We start from the raw sequence: 25513 nt of genomic DNA on the forward strand, positions 1-25513 counted from the left end.
AAAGCGGCCAAGTTGGCGAGCGAAGCGGAGGCCCATCGCCGGGAGGCTTGGGCCAGAGCGTAGCGACTTGGCGACGGTAAAAACATACAGCCTCCGCCATCGCCGCCGCCCTGGCTTCTATGCAAACCCTCTAGAGGGGCATCGATAGGCCGACTAACGCAACAACCACAAAGATGCGTCGGCCGCCATCCCCTCCGGCTAGGCACACGGAACCAGGAACACTTTGTCGTGTGCGCCACACTCGTTGCCACTGAAACCGCGTTGAGAGCAACACCTTCGCAACTGACACTCGCACGGAGCATGCCCTCTCCAACCTCTCCAGGCCGCCACAACCCAGAACGGCTAGAGGTAGTGGCGCCCAACCACAACCACTGTCGACATAGCCCATCGCCGTCGTCACCACGCCAGACGTCGCCCATCCCACGCACAGGCGCGCCCCTGCCTCGCGGACACCGGATCCTGTTGAGTTTGTGATCCAAATTCTGAATAAAGCGGCCAAGTTGGCGAGCGAAGCAGAGGACCGTTCCCTACTCACATTAGGGTTTCACATCTATAAATTCACTTGCAGGAGATTGATACCTCATTGTAAATCTTCTGCGATCTGTAACCACCCGAAAATAGTGATATTGTTGCTGGCCGGCGCCCGTGGTTTTTCCCCTTCGCCTGGAGGGGTTTTCCATGTTAAACCACCTACCACCCGTCGTCGGGGAGGATAGCCCACGCCGGCGAGCACTCTCTAGGGGGGAGGCGGCTGCGCCTGGCTTGAGCCACCGCCACGGCTGGACCTGAGGCACACCACTCACGCCACGGCTCGGCACACGACCCGCCAGCCGCCGCGGATGCAGCCATGGCTGCCACCACCCTACCAAAGCCCCAGCACGACCATCTCGCGTAGGTCCTCCGCCTGCCAACAACACTCGAGCAACACAGACGTTGGAAGCTAAGACGCCGAATCGCCTGCCATCACCTTCACCGCGAGCCACGCAAGCATCCCGCCAGCTAGCTCCGACGGTGGCGAGGTAGAGAGAGGTGGGAGAGGAGGTGGCGGCGGCTAGGGTTGGCGCCGCCTGAGTCGCCCGAGCTGGGCGACGCGGGGGCCTATCTTATCCTTCTTTTTCTATATCTCATTTTGGTCTTCTGAAACACCACGATGAATGTGATGTATAGTCGTGTGCATGTATCACAGAAAAATGCTCTGTCTCCCTCTGAAGTCTGAACTCTACAACTCCAAATCCCCATGGGGCCATTCCTACCTACATACAACACAAACTCGTCACGCCGTCTTCAAGCTCAGGCAGCGGTACATCCACGGGCCCTGCGCCACCTCGTCCATCCTCCTAGTAACCTCGCCGTGAAACCTGGCCACCGGCGTCGCCACGACGTCGATGTCCCCGAACCGCGCCAGCTCCGAATCCGTCGACGTGGAAGACACCGCGGTGGCGGCGGAGCCCGAGTTGGGCGACGCCTTGAGCCGCTTCCCCTGCCACCTTCCGGCGTCGCAGCTGCCGCTGCTGCTCGGTCCCGTTGCGAGTGTCAGCTCAAGGTTGCAGTTCTCGGCCGGGGCAGCAGGCGCCGGTGCCGTGGCCGTGTTGAAGCTGATGAACTGCTGCTGAGGGGGGTTTCGCGCCGTCTCGCTGCACCAGATGTCTAGCTGCGGTCTTCTTGGCTTGGCGTCGTCGAGCACTGCTGGAGCACGGGTCGCAGGAGCAGGCGCGTGTGCCTGCCGCACCTGCATCAGCTGCTTCTGTACGTGGTACAGCCGGTGCAGCTCGTGTACCTGAGTGGTAGATAGATTCAGTAGGAATGCAGAGAGCGGCGGTGAGAGATCGATCGTGGTGGTCTCGTCGAGTTGAGACGTACAAGTGAAATTCAGCATACTGTACGTGTGCAGACTGCAGGTGCTCGTTTTGCGGGTACCTGTTGTCTGAAGACCTGTTCTTGGTTCTGGATGGTCGTCCTCATCTGCTCCCTGCCGTCCATGTCTCGGTGAAGGTTCATGATGGTCCCTGTCGTCCTCATCTGCAAACTTTCTGTTCCACGAGAAAGTTCGAGGATCAGGTACTCTGCTGGCACTGCAGATTGGACGATTTTCCGACAATTGTTTCAAGGAAAACCTAGGCAAGAACAGAGGAGCCCTATGCTCACCTCTTTTCAGGATCTCCGGCGCTGCCGATGTGTCGGAAACGGCGAGCTCTCCCTCCCTCCCTCCCACTCTAGCTTAGCCAAGAGGCTCTGATCTCTGGTGGGAGCTGGCAAGCAGGCTGACATGGGTTGTTATATCGCTAGCGAGGCAGGGGGGAGCTGAGGAGAGAGAGAGGAGATTCTCCAACCTGGACAGGTCCCTTGTGATGAGAGCTTGCTTCTATCTCAGCTCATGTGTGGGGTCTTCGGGCATGCCGGACAAATCCAAGCTCCTCCGGCCAATCACCTCGTGTATCTTACTCACTGTGCCAAAGATGCTTCCATGTAGTGCGTAGGCCTAAGATAATGGAGAAAATTCCTGGTATGCCATCAGATTTTATACTCATCCCTTGTGTGCCACTGAGTAGCATATAGGTATATTTTTTGGTGTCTATGACATGTGGGGCCAGTGGCATAAGCCCCAACTGCTGTATTATTCTCGTCTCCGTACGTCCAGCCCTCAAAAGCCTATGTCTGCCCACTAATATTTGTGCTTCAATCGTGCTTGCCAATTTTTTATTTTCACAGACACACGCATAGGATTGGACAAAATACTCGTGCCTTGTGAGCTCGTTCAACTAGTGGTCCACTTGGCTCGACTCGGGCTCGTTTCAATTTTGTCACGAGCTGATCTAGCATCTTAGCTCGGTTTGTTAACGAGTCAGCTCGAGCTAGCTCGTTAGTTGAATGAGCTACCATTTATCAGCAAAACAAAGTCTGCACTTCTATTAGATGAACTAATAAGTGATAAACTATGTAATTTAGTGTTAAAATGATGTGGTATGTGATATTGTGAATATAATTACTCCTTTGTAGTGTTAAATTAGAGTATAATTAATTAGTAATTAATTATATTGTTGTATATATATTTGTATATTATCTTTTGTTCTGGATTGTAAGCTAAACAAGTCAGCTCGAGCTCGCAGACGAGTCAATTCGAGTTGGTTCCATGACGAGCCGAGCCGATATTGAGCCCTACACATATATCACTGCTCCGGAAGGAATTATTGAGGAGACAACGAGACAGGCTCTGTGCTCACATGTCTCGTATTCACATGCCAAGAGGATTAGTACTGTCATTACCGGTTGTCAAACATATCTGCTTCGCTTACCTCTTACTGAAAAACTTGTGCTCCGGCACATATAAGCTAACCAAGTTTATTGTTTTCGAAGGTAATCAAGTAACCAATGCAAAATAAAATAAGGACAGTCTTAGTTAGCTTATTAGGATTTTCAAAATTCATGTATATATATATAAAGAGATGTAGCTATAGTACGTGCTATACAAACTTTGGGAACTATAAATTCAAAACACACCCATTAATTTTACATATAGATGTCCAGCAACCCCGAAAGCCCGACCTGAAGCATGTTTGTTTGGCCCGGTACGAGCCCGGCCCGGCATGCTTAAAACGGGCTCGGGCCGACATGACACGAATAAACGGGTTGAGCCCGGACACAGAATCAAGCATGGCGTGCTAGTCCGGTACGGTCCATTTAGCCCTTGGCCCGTTTTTGTATAATAAATCGTGCTTTTCGACCCGTTAAACCCACTTTTTTTCCGTGCTTACGGGCCGAGCCGGCCCGTTTAAGCCCGCAGCGTGTCGGACCCATTCAGGGAAACAAGCCCGCGCGCGGATCTGCCAGACCTGACCCGGTTTTCTAATCGTGCCTGGCGGGTCGGGCCTGTTTGAACATCACTAAATTTACGCTAGCGACAAAATTCACAGCCTTTTTTAGCATTGTGCTATGTGTAGAGAGTTCTTTAATTTTGCATGACAAATTTGGTATCATCACTATACGGTGCTAATTTTCTTAATTACATCGGCCATGCAAGAGCATGCCACTTTAACCTGTTTTTTTTGTTTCTAAATACATGATCCAGCATGCAGTCCAATGTTAAGCAGATTAGATCCAAAGTATAAACTATGCCGCCACGATTGATCTATATATACAACGAGAGAGATTCGCCAGCGTGATTGGCCGGGTTGTATTGAGCCATATGATCCGATCCAATTAATGCCTATTAGTAGAGAACAGTTGGCCACATGTTCTGATCCCTCTTGGCTTTTTCTCAAGAGCTAAGCAAATCAATACGTTAGATTAACCCAGTGATGATCTGGATCGACAAGCCATGATATGAAACAGACACAACTGTGCGTGCATGATTAGCTTGAAATAAACCATGCTGCATGATGTCAGAGGCACGTCGCTGTCTGTAGATCTCATTGATTAATTTATGAGACGACTTTTCCATGCATTCATATCGTTCACAGATATGATGTTTGGCAGAAAGGCTGCTGGATCTTATTGAATTAGTACTATTGGATCAAGGAAACATTTGCTTTAGAAGTTTGGATGCATGCACAGGTTCTTTCACAGCCACAGGTTGATGCTTGTTATAGTGCCCTTTTCTAGATGCATGAGTGTTGGGTCTTTTTTAAGAAATTATTAAGTTGTCCCGGTAGCAGTAGTAGAGGATCCAGGAACAGATCCACTTGTAGTATAGATGTGTATGTGGGAAATAATAAATGTTACGATATTATCTGTTCGTATTTGTATTCAATCCGTCGGGTCGAGATCCTATCTGTGTCCGAGTCTGGTATTCAATATCTTATTTATATCCCGACCCATATACTTAAAGTTGAAAATTTAATATGTCGATATCTATTCAAATCTTATTCGACACAACACAGTAATATCTATGTCCGATCTGAATCCGAAAAAACTTGAAAACAAATATGAAGTGAATAATATACGTCTATATCCGATCATAACATCCCTACTACTCATTAATATATGAAAGTGAAATTCGAATACAAATGGGGTCTTTGATGTTCTAGAATGATTATGACGTTTGCTTCACAACATTTTTGTCCACTATTTCTGGTACTTGCAATATACAACGTCTACCCTATAAGATATGAATTGTTATACGATCGTTTTAAGACAAAAATATTAAAACAAATGACGCTTGTAACCCTTCCTAACTGAAATCGTAGACACTACAACAGCATACCTCTGTACAGGCGGTCTGGTTCGCCACTACACAGGCGGTTCTAGGAACCGCTTGTGGTGCACCGCCTGTGATGTAAAACAACATCACAGGCGGTCAATCAAAAACCGCCTGTGAAAAACACAGATTACAGGCGGTCCAGTTCAAAGGAACCGTCTGTGATAGACACACATCACAAGCGGTCCAGTTCAAAGGAACCGACTGCATACACTATAAATCACAGACGGTTTTCATTATACAGATTCATATATACAGAATTTTCAAACACAGAATATACACAGATTTCATACACAGATTATACACAGATTAACACAGATTGCATAATACACAGATTATACACAGATTCATCCACATACACAGATTTACACATATTACAAGTTCCATAACAGGTATAATACACAAATTACAAGTTCCATAACAGGTATAATACACAGATTCATCCACATATCAAGTTCTATCGTCATACACAGAATTATACACATATCAAGTTCCATATACAACTAAACATCTCAAAGTTCCATAGACAACTAAACATCTAAAGTTCCTAACTAAAGACCTAAACAGTGTGTGATATTGTGTACAAACTTAGTTCTGGGAATTTTTGCAAATTTCCATTTATATTGTAGAATAGCCCTTGTTGATGAAGAACTTCACGGCGCATAAAGTAAAGCAAGTCTCTTACAACCTTAGCAACGCCGACGGAAACCATATCTCTTTCTAACCATTCAGCATTGATCTTGGATTTAGGAACCTGCAATGAAAGCAAAAAGCAAGCGGTGCTAAGAGTAATGTGATGAGCAACAATATAACATAAAAATTGCAACATAGACAATGATAGCGAACTTACATCCTCACGATTGACCATGTAATGGAAGGTGACACGATACCATTCGCATACATAATAACCGCACAGGACAGTACCCGGAGGTTGTTTGTCACCATATGGAAATAATGATATTGACAAATTAGACTTGTCCTCTGGATGTTCGCCGCCAAGATCTTTCCAATAAAAACGGTATGCACTGCATATAAGAATAGCATTGTGAGATTAAGAATACATTTGTTAAGTTGTAATAAGTACAAGTGTGCAATAATAATCATACTTCTCTAAAATATTCAAGAAGTCATTATACGTAGCCTTTTCCATTCTCAGTGAGTCGAAGACCATGACTTTACCATCCTTTGGCCAGATCATGATACAAATGTAGTGGTCACTATATAGACATAGACGAAAACACATGTTAAGATCACGATTGCCATAATTTATAGTTCAAAATTAAACCATGTCGATAACTTACTTAAAGTGGTGCGGAGCTATTATTAAGTCCTTGCCATGTTGTACATGATTATACATGGCTCGTCCAATGTATGCCGCCATTACCTTCATTTTCTTTCTCTGATTCTGTTTGACGGCTTTCTCAAATTCAGCATCGTCCAAGTCTTTATATTCTTCTCCAAGCCTCCGAGCAACTACTTTGTAGCGAGCTTGGGATATCATCAACGGGTCAAGAAACCCTGTCTTAAGTTGTTTCTTCTTATCATCCATGTATTGCATCCTACGTGTAATAGTGTTAATCGTTAGACTCTCGTTTATGTGTGCGTGTACAAAACTAACAAATATGAAAGTTTAGAGGTACTTACAAGCAAAAGAGGGTTAAGTAGTTGGTTTCCATCCTTTGTCGGTGGTACAACGACCAGAGATCGTCAAAGAATAAATGTCGCACAGGATCTATATGATCATTGCTCCAAAATGCATCTTCTGGCACAACAAATGTGAAGTCCTCGAGTTTGTATTTGTTGCTAGCCACCATGTACCACTCATGCATTCTAATCTCCGGAGTCGACAACTTAGAAAGTTGCACCGTCGTCAAGAACGGCCTCCCATTCACAAATTTTGGAGGAACATCCTCCTTCTTGTATACCGAGATATTGGTTTTAAGACGTAATGATTCTCGAGTATGAATCATTCCATCTTCTTCCCATACTTCGAAATTGTCTATTTGGGACCGTGTGCCTACTCCATGAGATGCTGATTCCGCTTTTGATTGATTTGTCATAACTCTCTGCAATTTATGCAAGTAGCGTGCCACTGATTCTGACGGTTTCTTGACATCGTCAGTGGTGATTCGCTTATGAATTTTCTTTGAAATAGTTGGCCCTTCAACATTGGTGCCAACCTTTGGTTCCTTTTTGATGTTGACGTCGACATTCTGAGGAACAATTTTGTCTACGTCCCCCTCGTCGAGTTCCTTCGCAAGAGGCGATATGATTGTTTCAACGATTTTTTTGGAGGTCGGTGTCATATTTTCCTGCACCATGGGGTGTGGAATGATCGAACTATATTTTTGTTGCATTGGTGTTGAATTCGGCTCATCACCCAACTTGATGTCGCGTCGATGCCAAAGGACCAACTCGTTCATTGCCTCCTGCAAAGTTATGATCCCCTCAACTGGAAAATCTATCTCCCAATCTTCACAACCACTGTCTGTGATTTCTAGAACTTGGACCACAGCATAGTGTGGCGGGACAGGATTATCCTTGTAGTTAACAAGTCCTGGTTTTACCAAACCAGTAGCAGCTTGCTTTGTTTTTGTCCCAGATCGATTGATTGGAATATGAAGAAAGCAAGGCTTGTCCTCAACAATATCGTCTACAGGGTACTTGGTCAAGTCTTGCACAGATCCAACGCTGCTAGGGACTATAGGTGGACTCATGTGGCTTGGCTTGAGTTCAAATGATATGCATTCTGTTTTCTTCATTTTGTTCATCACGTCATTAATAGCCTTTTGTACCCTTTCATCAATAGTCTCTTCAAGGGTCCTTTTCGACTTCTCGTGTTTCCTATATGACGACGCATACTCTGGAAACGCCTCTCTCCAGGAAATCTTAGAAGAGATTCCCCGAGCCCGTCCAGTGTGTTCAGGATTGCCTAGTGCTGCAGTTAGTATGTCATTCTCCCTCCGAGGCTTAAATTCTCCTTTTTTTTTCTCTTATCTGCATATTCTTGAATTTTTGTCGAAACTTCGCCTACCAATTCTGGATGCAAAAGTTTGCCGTCCTCACTCAAACCTGCCCGACCTAAGATCCAACGAATAGCTCGCTCATCGATATCTTTTAATATTGGGTCCAAGGTGTCGTTAGTTATAGCTTCCTCGATTATCCTGTTCCACTGCACAACTTTATGGTGATATCCAGTTGACCCCAGGCGATGGGGGTGTTTGTTCATCTTCGCTCTCTGAGAATTAGTTTCGCCCAGTTCTTTGGCCTTCAGTTCGGTCTTCTGACGAACAAATTCCTCCCACTGAGCTTGAGTGATTTTCCCCATTTTCTTGGGCGGAGGAACCTTATTCTTCTTAACAAATTCCCTATTCATCTCGGCCTTCCACCCACGAAACATCTTGGCCATAGCAGAGAGCATCGACTTCCTTACTGCATCCTCTGTGCCTTTTGGGAACTTGAATGACTCAGACAACTTAGCCCATAGCTTATTGCGGGTGTCTTCATCTAAATCCTTCCATTTTTGAAGTGTGATTGGCACTATATCTCTAACAGTAGACCCGTAGGAATTTCGAAACTTTGTAACCATGTCAAGTGGTTCTTCAGGAAACCCCTCTGCATTTAGTTTTGTTACGTACATAACTGCACCTTCTTTCATCTGATTCGGACCTCGTCGCCCTCGTTTCCGCTTATGTGAAACGGATGATTCAGGCATCGGAGCATCCTCCGTGTTTCGTGTAGAAGATGCATCCTCTTTCTTCTCTTCATTTGAAATCTATATAGTGAAACAATTAATGGCATTTCATATATGAACATTATTTTAGAATATAGTCGACATATTTCTATTTACCTCTTCATCGTTGGGAATATAGTCGGCATCAAGCTCATCTGATGTTTTTTTCTTCCTTGGAGGTATAGGAGTACAAGGATTGTCGTCACTAGAACTATCCTCCCCGCTCCCTTCACCGGAGCTGCTCGTTGTCTGCCATTCAAGTTTGGTCGCGTCTTCATCAACTTTGTTAGACGCACCGATGCAGACGACATCCATACTAGGCTGCTCGTTGTCTGCCATTCAAGCTGGTTCCATCGATAAAGGGATATACTGTTAGTCTGATATACTGGTTCCATCAATAAGGGAACTTGGAGAAAAGGTGATTCAAAAGAAATCGAGCCCAAACCCGCCTCCGGAGCAGGATCGGGTCGGGAAGCAAGCTCGCAGATAGAAGTGCACTTTCCAATGCAGTTAGACAGAGAAGGCATGGCTGTGATGTTATAATGCTGAAGGACCCCAAGAAGAGATTAAGCCATGTAGTCTACCACCTCCCGTTATTTGTGGGCTTCACCGAGGGCGGGAAACATTTGGTGACATCAAACGACCTTCGGGCTGGGGACGTCTGCGAGCTTGTTAAGGGGCCAGACGATGGTGAGCCGGTGTACTCTGTCCGGATGTGTGGTCACAAAATTTAAAGCCGCCCCGGCTTTATCTGTGCGCTTCTCTTCTCTTATGTCGGCTACTAAGATCACTTAGCACCCCACCTAAGAGAAGAGAAGCACACACATGCAGCCGGGGCAGCTTTAAATTTTGTGACCACACATCTGGACATAGTACACCGGCTCACCATTGTCTGGCCCCTTAACAAGCTCGCAGACGTCTTCAGCCCGAAGGTCGTTTGCTATCACTAAATGTTTCCAGCCATCGGTGAAGCCCACAAATAACGGGAGGTGGTAGACTACAGGGCTTAATCTCTTCTTAGGGTCCTTCAGCATTATAACATCACAGCCATGCCTTCTCTGTCTAACTGCATTGGAAAGTGCACTTCTATCTGCGAGCTTGCTTCCCGACCCGATTCAGGCATTCCGCCGATGCCATTCTCCATATAAGTCCCAAACAGATAATTGGGATGAGGTAGTCAAGATTGTAGGCGCTAGTGCTCAACTACTAGCATCTATAGATATGGACACAAGTCCAAATTTGGTGCTGCTCGGCACCATCGATATCACTAGAAAAAAATACATCAAAGAGATCCACTTCCCAATAGTACTCGAAGATAGTTCATTGACTTGACACTCTCTAAGAGGTTCATACAAAATACATTATCTCTAAGAGTGAAACCTACGATACTCATATCGTGTTGTTTAGGACTAAACATCAACAACCCCTTGACTGGTCGCTATCATACTCAATTCCAAAATATTTTTCCAATATGTCGGCTTGAGTAAGGAGATCTGGGCTTGGGAGTTCCTCCAAATCATCTGCAGCTTCATCATCTTCAGCATATTGCAGGGCTTCATCTTGAATAATTTTAGACCTCTTGGAGTCAGCATACTTTTTGATGGACAGAGCACACTTCTCAAGCATGTCGCATACATCTCCAATTTGAAACAAAGTGGTCTTAAGTGTGTACACTGATTCCGGTTCACTAGTATCCACAAAAGCTTTGGAATTCAAGATTTGGACTTATAATAGTTGATCTAGTTTAAAGATTCTTTAAAAACACAATTGTCTCACCTCAAGGTATCTATTGTTGCAATGTTTATTTTATTTTCATACATATCAATTCGTTTCATGTTTTACGGATGAATTCAATTAATTAATGATTTTATTGATGTTAATCAATATAAGGATAGGTAATGGACCGAGGTTGGATGTACAATGTGCCAAGACCACATCCGTCATATATTCGAAATTTGAGAAGCTTTATTGAAGCGGCCAAAAAACACGCGAATTTGCGAAAGAGCAAGGAGATATTATGTCCGTGCATCGACTGTGATAATAAGATAGCTTGGAGAGATACAGGAGTAATCCAATCACATCTGCTAAAAAGAGGGTTTACAAACAATTACACGATATGGTCAGAACATGGTGAGTTGGATCCGTGTGATGTGCCTGGTAATGACGAGAGAGTTGTCGGAATTTTAGATCTTAAAGTTGATGGTAAAGTGGATAATGTGGATGCTAATCAAGATTTTGAAGAATTTGATTGCGAAGAGATGTTGCGCCATATGGAACCAGAAATGTTGAGTTCTGTGGGATCGCAGAAAGGGCTATCTAAAATGGAGGGACTGGAAAGTGCTTCAAAAGAACCTTTATATGATGAATCAAAGGGTTGTGACAAAGAGTTTACTACACTGCGTATAGTTCTAGAACTTCTGAAGTTGAAGGCTAGCGCCGGATGGTCTGATACTAGCTTCACAGATCTTTTGAATTTTTTGTCCCAATTACTACCAAAACCCAACAAACTACCAACAAGCACTTATAAAGCGAAGAAGCTTATATCTCCCATAGCTCTGGGTGTGCAAAAAATTCATGCATGTCCGAACCATTGTATTCTGTATCGTGGCGATTTTGAGAACACATCAAGATGCCCAATTTGCAATGTCAGTCGATACAAGAAGAGCTACAATCAAGACTGTGTAAAAAAATTCCCGAAGAAAAATAAAAACCAGAAATCCACTATTGGACCTGAAAGTGACGATGACACTTTTGATGACATGGATGGGAAAAAGAAGTCAAAGATCCCAGCTTTGGTGATGTGGTATCTTCCAGTAATTGATCGCTTAAAATGTTTGTTCTCAAATCCTAGGGAGGCTGAGCTTATGCGTTGGCATGCTGAAAATCGCAAGCAGAATAACAAACAGATTCGACACCCTGCTGATGCATCACAATGGAAAAATTTCGATCTTATGTATCCTGAGTTTGCCAAAGAAACCAGAAATGTAAGATTTGCTTTGGGTACAGACGGGATGAATCCATTTGGTGAAAAAAGAAGTGTACATAGCACCTGGCCCGTGACTTTAACGATGTACAACCTTCCATCATGGCTGTGTCACAAAAGAAAGTACATTATGTTGACTATTCTTATTCAAGGTCCGAAATCAGCTGGTGTTGATATTGATGTGTTCCTAGAACCTCTTATGGAAGATATGACAAAGCTCTGGAATGAAGGAGTTAGAATATGAGATGAGTATTGCCATGAGTATTTCAACTTAAGAGCAATTATATTTGTTACCATCCATGATTCTCCCGGTGGCGCCACACTATCAGGGCAAAAGACTAAAGGAAAGAATGGTTGTGTAGTGTGCGTCGATGGAACTGCTTCCATGTACCTTAAATCATCCAAGAAGTTGGTGTTCATGCGACACAGACGGTTCTTGATGAAGCAGCATAAGTACCGAAAGATGAAAGCGGAATTTAACAATCAACTGGAAAGTGAAGGTGCACCAAAGCCTTATAGTGGGAAACTTGTTTTTGAAATTGTAAAGAACATTCATGTTGTATTCGGAAAGGGAAAAAACAAAGGAGAAAAGAGAAAGAGAACTGACCCTTCAACTTACACAACTTTCAAGAAGCAATCAATTTTTTTCAAGTACCTCCCGTACTGGAAGGATATGGAAATTTGCCACAGCATTGATTTGATGCATGTAACAAAAAATGTTTTTGACAGCATCATTGGAACCTTGCTGGGCATGCCGAGTAAGACAAAAGACGGACTCAAATCACGCAATGATCTAGTAGATCTTCAAATCAAACCGGAACTTCATCCAGTGGATAGTGGCAAAGGGAAGCCTTACCTCCCCCCAGCTAGCTACAACTTGTCAGTTGAGGAGAGAACAAAGATTTGCAAATGTTTGCGTGGGGTCAAAGTGTCCATAGGTTTCTCATCCAATATCAGCAGACTAGTCAGGATGAAGGACTTGTCTCTATTTGGCTACAACTCTCATGACTGCCATGTGATGATGACGGTGTTCCTCCCAATTGCGGTAAGAGCCCTCGAAACAGAGCATGTCAAAGTTGTCATCACAGGCTTGTGTTACTTTTTCAATGCGGTTTCACAAAAAGTAATAGCTTTAGAAGACTTGGACTATCTAAAGGCATACATCATCGAGACTATGTGCAAGCTTGAAATGTGTTTTCCTCCATCATTTTTTGATATGCAAGTACACCTAATCATACATCTTGTGGATCAGATAAAAATATTAGGGCCACTATATTTACATCATATGTTTCAGTTGGAGCGATACCTGGGAGTATTAAAAGGTTATGTGCGAAATCGCGCTCACCCAGAGGGTTCAATCATGGAGGGATACACTACAGAAGAAGTGATTGAGAGCTGTATAGATTACATCAGTGACGGAACAATGATAGGTGTGCCTGTACCTAAACATGAGGGTAAACTATGTGGGAGAGGGAGAATGGGCAAGAAAACTTTTCGCGTTGAGGATTACAAGCTAGTACATTGTGCTCATGGTAGTGTACTACAACATCTCACGATAGCCGAGCCTTACATAGAGGAACACCTAGATGAGCTTCGTAAAGAAAATCAGAACCGCACAGAGGACTGGATCATGAGGGAGCACAAACATCGTTTCAGCGAATGGTTAATGGACAAAAACATCCCATTCGGAGACTCTTTGGAAGAGAAAACAATGAAGAATTTGGCTTCTGTGCCATCGTGTTTTGTGACATCATGGCAAGCATATGACATCAATGGGTACACATTCTACACTAAATCAAAAGACATGAAAAGTGTTGCACAAAATAGCGGTGTTCGTATCGATGCTTTTGACCTACATGGACAGAAGACCACATATTTTGGATTCATAGAGGAAATATGGGAACTTGATTATGGCCCAAGCATGAAAATACCCTTAATTAAGTGCCAATGGGTACAACATCCCGTGGGGGTGATAGTGGATAACTACGGACTCACACTGGTAGACTTAAAGAAAGTAGGATATAAAGATGACCCGTGGGTTCTCGCCGAATGTGTTGCACAAGTGTTCTATGTACTCGATCCAGCAGATGAGAAGATGCATGTAGTTATTTCTGGAAAGCAAAAAATTGTTGGAGTTGAGAATGTGGGAGACCAAGATGAGGAATACAATAAGTATGAAGAGATGTTCGTCTTTAACGGTCCAGAGAGAATCAAGCGTGTGGAAAAGAAAATTGATAAGAAATTAAAGCCATACATGCGGAAAAATGGTAGTTCATGAAAAATTGTATGAATCAAATTGTATTTGTTATCATGTATGATCGACTATGAATTGTGGTTGCCAATTAATTTAAAATCTCTCTAGTTATCTATGTGTGCTATTATAATTCATTTAAATTGTATTTGCATATTATTGTTAAAAATTAAATATTAATTCATTTAAATTGTATTTGCATATTTCTGTTAAAAATTAAAATTATTTTCATATTTAAATTGTATTTTCATATTTTTACAATCACAGGCGGTTTTTCCTTAGGGTCCGTTTGTGAAAAGGATAGAGCACCACAGGCGGTCCTAAACAAAAACCGCATGTGATACTATTACATCACAGGCGTACTAAACCGCCTGGGACGTCACAGGCGGTTTTTTAACCGAACCGCCTGTGATGTAAAAAGCCTACCGCTTGTATAGAGCCAAATTGTACTAGTGAGAGATCGAGATCAGTATTATGCTTATCGTTTGCGCCTAGTGGTTGTGTTGAGAATATATGATATCAATAAACGTGATGACTAATCATTGTAGTAAAACAGAAGACTTCCGATGGCCGTATTATTTTCGACGGAGTCGTCGGAAATAACATTTGCCTCCGACGGCTTCAAACAACCTTCGAACATTAACTTATATCGAACATTAACTTATATCTAACTGCTTACATGTCAGTCGTCGAACATAAGACTATGTCTGACGGCTTTCCCTCACAGCTATCGGGCATAAGAAATTTAAGCAAACGGCGCCCGAGCGCGCCATTTCATTTTTCGCTCTCTCCTCTCTCTCACTCGTTCTCTCCTCCCTCACTCGGACGCCGCCGCTGCAACCGCCGCTGCCCTCTACCTCGTCGGTGCCCACACTAACTCGTTGGCGGTCGAGCATGCCTCGGTGGTCCCGCGCCGCCTTGTCGTCTGCCGAGCCCGGCCTCCCCGGTGCCGGCTCCTCGCTCGCCGGTGCCTTCCGTCTCTACGTCGCCCACCGCCAGCCACCTCGACCCCGCCATCACTCACGCCCGCCATCTACACCAACATCTGCATCTGTTGCCTTCATCAATCGTGCTCGCGCCATCGTTACGTTAGTATTCTTAATCTTGTGTTGTTTGCTAGTAGTTATTTTTATGTTGAATTAAATGATTTGTATGTTAAATATTGTTTAGTTTGTTATATCCAACGACCGGAATTTGATTATGTAATTAAATTAGCTTGTTTTAGTTCATTTAGTGGTGCTTAGATAATTTAAATGTTTAATTTCTAAGGGTAATTATTTTGCCCTCGAAAATAATGTTATTTTATATGATTTGTCACCCATGACAATGTTATTTCGTATATAACATTGTATTGGTGGCTTATTAGTTGAACTATATAATAATGTATGATGGTTCTAGTTATTCGTAGTGTATCGTAGTGTCAACAAACGAAACATAGACGTCACCCGTTTCGTCCCAACACACCTCACATGCGACACGTGTGGGGTGTGTTGAGATGGAATTGTCCCTTTATTAGACAACCTCGGGGTGACCGACAGAGTCCGTGTCTATGACAAAGGCATGTGCTCCTACGTAGTTTTGGCAGCATAACCTCTTTGTTCTCCAATTGCACCATTTTCAGGCGTGTAAGTGGAGAACACCGGGGTTATGCTGCCGAATTTTCGCATGAGTACATGTCTTGTCATAAACACGGGCTCGTCGGTCACTCCTGGGTGGGTTTAGGACATATCCTTTCCTATAGATGTAGGGGCGTGATTTACTTAACTAATTAAGTTAATGTCTCATATCTAGTATTGTGGAGGATCGTTGATGGATGTATGAATGTTGGAATAAGAGAGGTGCACTATCATGTGAGTGGGTTGCCAAGACTGACACATTTCTCGACCATGCTTTTGCTCGGTTAGAGACTAAAACAGATGTTAGGTGCCCTTGTAGTAAGTGTCAGAACATTTATTTCCTTGACAGGAGAACTATGCCAATAGATCTTTGTAAGAACGGTTATATGCCTGGCTATAAGGTGTGGGTGCACCACGGTGAAGACTCAGTGTTGGGGACTTGTTCTCAAATGCTATGAATTAAGAACAAGGCAACATAAAATGTTAAATGTTAACGTCCTTCGTCCAATTCATGAAACATTATTCCCTTGAGGATAATGGGTCTTGGACGAAGGTTGATGAGAGTATAATTACGAAGCTTAAATCTTCGTAATAAAATTTCAATAGACATAAAATAAAAGGTACAAAAGGGGTAAATAAATCATAGACGAATTATATTATATTTACTTAATATGTTGAATCATTGAATACAATAATACCTCTGCCTTGGCAAAGGTTGAATTCCAGAATATGCGATTGCAATTACTAGAATGCGTGAACAGTAAAGGAATACTGTTCACTATTTATAGGCACAGGACGCAGCCTGTGAGGAATTACAAATATGCCCCTTATAAAAACTTACAACATTGACTCAGACCTTTATGGACTAAAAGGTCATTCTATCTTTAAGTCGGTTTGTAATGCCGAAGCTTCACGAAGAGGAACCTTCGGTCATCTTATACAAACAGCTTCAGCTGAATACCGCTTCTTCCTATAAGACCTTCGGCGACGAAGCATAGGCCCAACAGTAGCCCCTTTCGCGGTGCTAGATCGTTTTTCGTAACGAGCTTGATCCGTGAAAAAAGTCTCTTAAGCTTCGGGGAGCCGAAGGTCCAAAAAACACCTTCCCTGAGCTCGTTGTCGAGAAACGATTCAATTTCCCAGCGCGTAGCGGTCCCACCTTGCAGAGTTACTGTTTGGTCTCTGCGGTCCACCGCACAGCGAGTGCAAGCGGGTGTCCGCCTGGTGTAAAAATCCTGGCGCTTCGCCTTCTTACCTGCAGTACTATATAAACAGACGAGTAGGTGTGAAGTTACCACAGCATTCATTGCTATTTACACTGTTCTGCTGCCAAAATTTTTAACCATCGTCGAAGCTTGTGCGTCGGAATCAAACGAAGCTCCAGTTTGAAACCTGCTTCGTCAGAAAAAACTTCGGAAGAAGAAAGTATTAAATTTCCACACATTCATAATTAAATGGCCAGAGTGCGTTCTACCGCCAGGGTTGAGCGTGAGGGGGGCGAAACTGAAGCTTCGGAGACTGTTCCCATCTCCGAAGCCATGCAACGATCCGGGCTGGTGACTTCGGAAAAGATCCCTAGTGATGATGCAGAACAAACAGAACAAGCAATTGCTGAAGCAGAAGAAGAAGATATTGAGGAAACTGATCCCGAAGATGATTATCGCATTGCCATGCCAAGCAAGCCCAGCCACTTGGACTTCGGGAAATCTACTGTTTCGAAGGCTGATCTGTCCAAGATGGTAAAGTCAGGCTTTTTTACTGAAAATCAGAAAAAGCTATTACGCTTCAGGGGAGAAGAGACTACCCCAAAGCCGGAGAAGGATGAAATTGTTATTTTCAAAAGCTTTCTGAAGGCTGGATTAAGATTCCCCCTACATGGGATTATTGCAAAGGTACTGAAGAGGTTTGGTATCTATTTTCACCAGCTGACCCCTAACGCTATCGTTAGGCTTAGCGTTTATATCTGGGCACTCCGAAGCCAAACAGTGGAACCATTTGCGGACAGCTTTTGCCGGGTTCACGAGCTGCATTATCAGACGAAGGCTAGAAAGGATGGATTGCACGACAATTTTGGTTGCTATAACTTCGCCTATCGGAAAACCACAAAGTTTCCTGTAATCAGCTATCGAAGCAAATGGGCAGCAGGCTGGAAGTCGGAGTGGTTCTATGTCAAGGTTGATGACGACAAGGAGAAGCTTGTGCAAAGTCCACTCGAACTAATCTTCGGAGAAACCCGACCTCGCTGTAACATGACACCCGAAGGTCCAACACAACAAGCAATGAATGAATTCAGAATTATTGCAGAGCATATCAGTACAAGGGACCTGGTTCAGGAGTTTCTGGTTTTCAAAGTTTTTCCCAGTTTGAAAGAATGGGAAATGCCGAAGCTAAAGGGGGAGAAGAAAGAAGGTGAACTTGTACGTTTACCTTACCATTTCAAGTTTAAGAAATACTTTAAAGCGCCTTGCCAAGAGTGGCTAGACACAATTGAAGTAATGTGTAATGAAATACTTGGCAATTATTCCAAAAAAGAAGATCAATTAATGACTGCGGCCTTCGGCACCCGTCCGAAGCGAAGACTGAACAGAGTGTTGGACGCCTTGGGTTTTGAATACCCTGACTATGAAAATCTGAACAAAGGTGCCGGAGGCCAGAAAAGGAAAAGGGTAACCGAAGCCTCAAATGAAGATGAAAAAGAGACACCAAAGAAGAAAATTCCAAAGAAGAGGAAAGCGTCTTCTCCGAAACGGATAATATCCGACGAAGAAAAATCCCCCGCATCACCCTCTGCCGCTGACGTTGAGGAAATTCTGAAGGTAATGACTGAATCCTTACCTGCGAAGTTAAGTCCACTGAGGCCCCAACTGACAAAGTTTTTTCAGAAGGACAAGGAGCCCGAAAAATCGAAGAAAACAATCAAAGCAAAGAGACAAAGAATTATCACTGTGACAGAAGTAATTGACAAGACACCGCCAAGAGCTTCAGCTCAGAAAACACCAGCGGCTGCGGAAGGGGCAGATATTGAAATTACACCTTCAGAGGTCGCAGCTGCCGAAGCTGCCTCAGCTGAAGATTTGAACCTGGAGAGCACAATCGAACATATTGACAAAATACTGCTAGACATGGCTGCAGAAGAAGCTACCACCGCCGCCGAAGAGGCCGCGACCGCAGCGTCGGAGAAAGGGAAAGAAATTGCTGATGAAGCTTCAGCAAACGAAGCCTTCATGTTCCAGAATTTAGTTGGGGAAAAACTATCAAAAGCTGAAGTAGAAGAGCTTAGAGAGTATGCCAAATCCTGCGGATACAAACCTGGAGCACTCCTCTTCGGGGGCGTTGATGATGAAAAATTAGATTGTATTCGAGATCAAACTGGAGCCGAAGTTATCGGTACTCTGTCAAAGAGTATCGGTTTTCCGAAGCTGGAGACAGACATCAGCCGCTACCGACGACAACATGTCGTTGGTAGTTTATTCTATTCCAATTTCAAGGTGAACTACTTTTCCCTTAACTTTTATTGTTTCTAATAATGAAAACACGTCTGACGAAGGTTGATTTCGTGCAGAGTATGTTGTTGAGCAAAGCCTTGAAAATGCAGCAAGATTTTGAAGACAAGAAGCACGAAGTTATAATTGAAAATTTAGAAAGCAGAATAAAGGAGCAATCAGATGCTATCGAGAAAAAGAACTTCGAGCTCCAGGCAACCGAAGGTTCATTGGCGGAAGCCGAAGCAAGAATAACAGAACTGAACTCGAAGCTTCTTCGGCAATCTGAGCAGTTCGAACGAGAAAAGCAAGACCTTAATGCAAAGCTTGAAGCCGAAGCTCAACAAAATTCAGATTTGAGAAAATTATTGACGAGCCTTCAAGAAAAATGTTTGGAATTTAGCAACAAATGCATTCAACGATTAAGAAAGATTTTCCACTCAGTTGGAGCCAGCAGTGAAAAATTCACCCCCTCAGCTGAAGATCTACCGAAGACCTTCGAACATATTGAGGGTGAGATTGACGAGCTCGACGAAGTCATAGCTGGGCACGGTGACTTCTGTGCCTGGGTAGCTTCTCGGGGCACTGCTGCAGCTTTCCTAAAAGCTGGCTGCGATCATGGAAAGATTGTCAATAGGCCAAATTTCACTTTATCACCATCAATCCTAGATGACATTCCTGATCTCGCCCGAAGTATCTCTAATAGATTTGTAAAAATGATATGGACGAAAGGTGGGCGAGAAAAGGCTGGAGACGAAGCTCGGAGTCATCTTGAACCAGTAAGAAATCATACCTTGTGCTTACCTCTTCCTTCAAGTTCGATTTTGACTTACAACAACCTTATTCATGTAGGATGACGAAGCTGATGATTAAAAAATGACGCCGAAGCTGAAGCTCCTTGGAGATTAAATAGTAGACTGTAGACAGTTCTTGAGAAACTTTTGAGATAACTTTTGTAAATGTAACTAAAACTTGTTTTTAATGAATTCTATTCATACCTTGTAATATATCCTTATCCTTCCAATGATGTATGAGAAGTGCTTTGATGTGGACAAAATTTTCTTTTTTTTGAGCCGAAGGCGAAAAAACACCTTCCCTTCTTTTCGTACGCAGCTAAGCATAGAAAACAACATTTCCCCTCTTTCCGAAGCTCTCCTTTTTGTACACGAAGCTCTTTCTTCCTCTTTTTTTTTCCTTTTTTGCCGAAGCAAGCACTTATGCCATGATGATGATTATCCTACATATGCCTGGATGGATGTTTATGAATGCAAATGCTATGATGTAATGTGATGTGCAAATGAATGTCCAAACGCGTATCCGAAGCCATACTCATAGCCATTATTTCCTTAGAGACAATCACACACCAGCTCTGCATTCCCTTAGGAACGACTTTGGAGCTTCTTCGCCTTTTACTTTTGGCGGAATCAGCGTTGACTTTTTGCTGTAAGCTCTGCATTCCCTTAGGAACGACTTTGGAGCTTCTTCGCCTTTTACTTTTGGCGGAATCAGCGTTGACTTTTCGCTGTAAGCTCTGCATTCCCTTAGGAACGACTTTGGAGCTTCTTCGCCTTTTACTTTTCGGCACTCGATGGTGCACTCTCAGCTTTTACATTTACATTCCTTGGGGGATTTTGCTCTTATAGAACTAAAAGAGGAAATTACATATGATGGCCCCATTAAAAACCTTTCTCCCCCTTTAGAAAGGAAAAGGGTGCCATAAAAAAGAAAAAACATAAAAAATTACATCAAGCTAGACATAGTATCGCCGAAGCTCATCCGCATTCCAAGATCTAGGAATGTCGTTGTCGTCCATATCCTTCAATCTGTATGAACCGGATCTTGATGAAGATGCTACTAAGAAGGTCCGTCCCATTTCAGCTGCAACTTGCCCACTGTATCTGGATTGGCCACTCTCCGAAGCACCAAATGTCCTGGCTCAATATTCTTTAGCCGAACTTTTCTATCTCGCCACTTGATTGTTTCGGCTTGATATTTATTGATATTCTCCACAGCTTGAAGCCTGATCCCTTCTAAAGCATCTTTTTCTACAGAATAAGCATCTTCAGAACCTGATTCTGCCGAAGCTACTACTCTTATTGATCCAGTTTTTGCTTCCTCTGGAGTTATTGCTTCGTCACCGAATAATAACTTGAATGGAGTAAAGCCTGTAGATCTTGATGTTGTTGTGTTGTGACTCCACACCACTTTGGTTAACTGATCTGGCCACTTTCCCCTGGGTTGATTGAAGATTAACTTCATTATTCCTGTCATTATAATGTCGTTGGCTCTTTCAACGAGGCCATTTGACTCCGGATGTCTGACTGATGCAAAATGGATCTTCGTACCAATTTGCTCACAGAAATCTCTGAAAGCTTCGGAGTCGAACTGTGTTCCATTATCCACGGTGATGGCATTTGGTACTCCGAAACGACAAACAATATTCTGCCAGAAAAACTTTTGAACGGTGGCCGAAGTTATTGTGGCTAAAGGCTTTGCCTCAATCCATTTAGAAAAATATTCTACCGCCACTACAACATATCTTAGGTTCCCTTGGGCCGGTGGTAACGGACCTAACAAGTCAAGGCCCCACCTTTGCAATGGCCAGATGGGTTGTATGAGCTGTGTTAAGGACGAAGGTTGTTTTTGATCTCTTGCACATTTCTGACAACCTTCGCACTTTTGAACTAATTCCGCCGCATCCGAAGCTGCCTTTGGCCAATAAAACCCCTGACGGAAAACTTTTCCAAGTAACGGCCTAGGTCCAATGTGAGATCCACACAGGCCTGCATGTATTTCTTTCATCAACTCTACGCCTTCGGTTCTAGATAAGCACTTGAGTAGCGGAGCACAAACTCCATGCTTGTATAACTCCCCCTCTATCATGACATATGGACGAGCTCTTGCCTCTATCCTTCTGTTATAAGCTTCGTCATCTGAAAGGAATTTACCCTGTAGGTAAGAGATGATTTCAGTTCTCCAGTCTTCGCTATAAACAGGAGATATATTGAGGATTGCTCTTTCAAGAAGTTCCACCGAAGGTGCTTTTATTGTTTCGAAGAACACATCCGAAGGTAAGGGCAGCCCCTGTGTTGCTGACTTAGCTAGCAAATCAGCATGCTCATTTTGTCCTCGAGGGATATTTTTGACAGAAAATCCCTCGAAGGAGACTTCAACTCTTCGAACCATATCCAGATACTTTTCAAGCTTCGGATCTTTAGCCTTGCAACTCTTGTCAATATGACCCGAAACAACTTGGGAATCAGTTTTAAGAATGGCCCTTCTGATTCCCATTGCTTTTAGCTTCCGAAGACCTAGAAGCAGGGCTTCGTACTCGGCAATGTTGTTTGTGCAACTAAAATCAAGTTTTGCCGCATAGCAAGTTTTAACTTTGGAAGGTGAGACCAACACAGCTGCCGCTCCCGCTCTGAAGGTTCCCCAAGACCCATCGCAAAACACTGTCCATGCTTCGGCGTCTTTATTTGTTTCTTCCTCCTGAGCCCCTGGCGTCCAGTCAGCAATGAAGTCTGCTAACGCCTGGGACTGAATCGAAGATCTATGAACATACTCAATACAAAATTCATTGAGCTCTGCAGCCCATTTTCCAATCCTTCCAGTAGCTTCTCGGTTCCTCATAATATCCTTCAGAGGTTGTGAAGAAGGAACAATTATGTTGTAAGCTTGGAAATAGTGCCGAAGCTTCCTGGATGCCATCAAAACAGCATATAACACCTTCTCTAATTCTGTGTAGTTTTTCTTTGACATACTAAGAACTTCAGATACGAAATACACTGGGACCTGCCTCTTGACTTGGCCATCAAGCCTCTCCTAGACAAGTGCCGCACTTACCGCTGAGTGCGAAGCTGCCACATATAATAACAAAGGAGCCCCTGGCGTAGGTGGAGTTAATGCTGTTAGATCTATCAAATACTGTTTCAGCTCTTCGAAAGCCTTCTGCTGGATTGGTCCCCATTGAAAGACTTCGGCTGACTTCAGCACTTCGAAGAATGGTAAGTTTCTCTCTGCTGATCTGGATATGAACCTATTGAGAGATGCCAACCTTCCTGTTAACCTTTGAGCCCCCTTTTTTGTAGTTGGTGGCTCCATCCGAAGTATAGCTTCAATCTTACTTGGATTAGCTTCAATTCCCTTTGTTGAAACCAAGCATCCTAGAAATTTCCCCTTCTTTACTCCGAAGACGCATTTTTCTGGATTCAACTTTAAGCCCGCTTGTCTAAAACTGGCGAAGGTCTCCTGCAGATCAGCAATATGATTCTCCTGTTTCGTGCTTTTTACAATGATGTCATCAACATAAGTTAGCACATTTCTGCCTATCTGAGACTGGAGAACCTTCGCAGTCATTCTGCTGAAACTTCCTCCAGCGTTTTTGAGCCCCTCAGGCATTCGAAGATAGCAATATGTGCCACTTGGAGTTATGAAGCTAGTCTTCGGCTCATCTTCCTTCTTCATCCAGATTTGATGGTAGCCTGAATAACAGTCTAACAGACTCATGAGCTCTGAAGAAGCTGCTGCATCAACTAAAGAGTCTATCCTTGGCAATGGGAATTCATCCTTCGGACAAGCCTTGTTAAGATCTGTAAAATCGATACACATTCGCCACTTGCCATTGGCCTTTTTTACCATAACAGTGTTAGCTAGCCATTCTGGGTACTTTACTTCTCTGATAACTCCTGCACTGAGGAGTCTTTTGACTTCGTTACGAGCACCTTCGGCCTTATCATCTGACATTTTCCGAAGCCTCTGCTTTCTGGGTCTGAAGGATGGATCGACATTGAGCGAGTGCTCGATAACATCCCTATTAACTCCACAGAGATCATTGGCTGACCATGCAAAAACATCTTTGTTGTTGAACAAAAACCTTATCAAGGTTTTCTCTTGTTCTTCGGATAACTGAGAGCCCAACAGCACCTTCTGCTCTGCTATATCCTCACATAAGAGCATGGGCTTCGGCTGATCTGCTGAAGCTGCTTTCTCCCTTCTGAATTTGTATTGTTCGCAAGCTTCAGCTCCATCTATGTTATGGATTGCTTTTGAGTCAGTCCAGTTTCCTTCGGCCCTTCTGGCAGCTTCCTGACTTCCATGAATAGCGATGGGTCCTTGATCCGAAGGTATCTTCATGCAAAGATAAGCAGGGTGAAGAATTGCTTCAAAAGCATTGAGGGTGCCACGACCAATAATTGCATTGTAAGGGTATTCCATGTCAACAATGTCAAACACAACTTGCTCAGTTCTAGTGTTGTTGATGAACCCGAAGGTCACTGACATGGTGATCTTGCCCAATGCTACAATTTGTCTTCCTCCGAAGCCACAGAGAGGATGTGTAGCATCATGAATCTTATCTTCTGGCTCTTGCATTTGTCTGAAGGCCTTAGCAAATATGATATCAGCTGCACTGCCTGTGTCAACCAAGACATTATGGACCAGAAATCCTTTAATAACACAAGAGATAACCATGGCATCGTTGTGTGGGTAATCCTTGAGCTGAAGGTCCTCTTGGGAGAAGGTAATAGGAATGTGAGACCATCTTGACTTGATGAAGGGTCCTTGCACCCCAACATGCTGTACCCTTCTCTGTGCTTCCTTCTTTTGTTTCTTGTTAACTGGCTCTGAGGACGAACCACCTGTGATCGGGAGCACCAGCTTCGGATCCGAAGCAGCTCCAGCTTGGTCGTTGAACGAAGCCATCAGCTTGAAAAGTGGAAGTGAGTTCACCGGAGGTGGGCGCCAATGTTGGGGACTTGTTCTCAAATGCTATGAATTAAGAACAAGGCAACATAAAATGTTAAATGTTAACGTCCTTCGTCCAATTCATGAAACATTATTCCCTTGAGGATAATGGGTCTTGGACGAAGGTTGATGAGAGTATAATTACGAAGCTTAAATCTTCGTAATAAAATTTCAATAGACATAAAATAAAAGGTACAAAAGGGGTAAATAAATCATAGACGAATTATATTATATTTACTTAATATGTTGAATCATTGAATACAATAATACCTCTGCCTTGGCAAAGGTTGAATTCCAGAATATGCGATTGCAATTACTAGAATGCGTGAACAGTAAAGGAATACTGTTCACTATTTATAGGCACAGGACGCAGCCTGTGAGGAATTACAAATATGCCCCTTATAAAAACTTACAACATTGACTCATACCTTTATGGACTAAAAGGTCATTCTATCTTTAAGTCGGTTTGTAATGCCGAAGCTTCACGAAGAGGAACCTTCGGTCATCTT

At 43.5% G+C, this 25513-nt stretch overlaps 1 protein-coding gene across 2 annotated transcripts; it reads right to left on the minus strand.

Moving 5' to 3' along the window:
- Positions 1-1157: 1157 nt before the first annotated feature.
- LOC103630071 (uncharacterized) lies at positions 1158-2527 on the minus strand. 2 transcript variants are annotated; one of them, XM_008651162.4, is made up of 3 exons: positions 2146-2527; positions 1918-2030; positions 1158-1777 (listed from the first exon to the last, which is right to left on the minus strand). In XM_008651162.4, exons 2-3 carry the CDS (start codon positions 2017-2019, stop codon positions 1274-1276), a joined length of 606 nt encoding a protein of 201 aa, XP_008649384.1. In that variant the 5' UTR covers positions 2020-2030; positions 2146-2527; the 3' UTR covers positions 1158-1273. The 2 variants fall into 2 exon arrangements, with proteins under 2 accessions (XP_008649384.1, XP_008649385.1); XM_008651163.4 differs by having other exon boundaries at positions 1918-2072; positions 2146-2526.
- Positions 2528-25513: the final 22986 nt, after the last annotated feature.

The sequence above is a fragment of the Zea mays genome, chromosome 6 (assembly GCF_902167145.1).
Source record: "Zea mays cultivar B73 chromosome 6, Zm-B73-REFERENCE-NAM-5.0, whole genome shotgun sequence".
NCBI lineage: Eukaryota > Viridiplantae > Streptophyta > Magnoliopsida > Poales > Poaceae > Zea > Zea mays.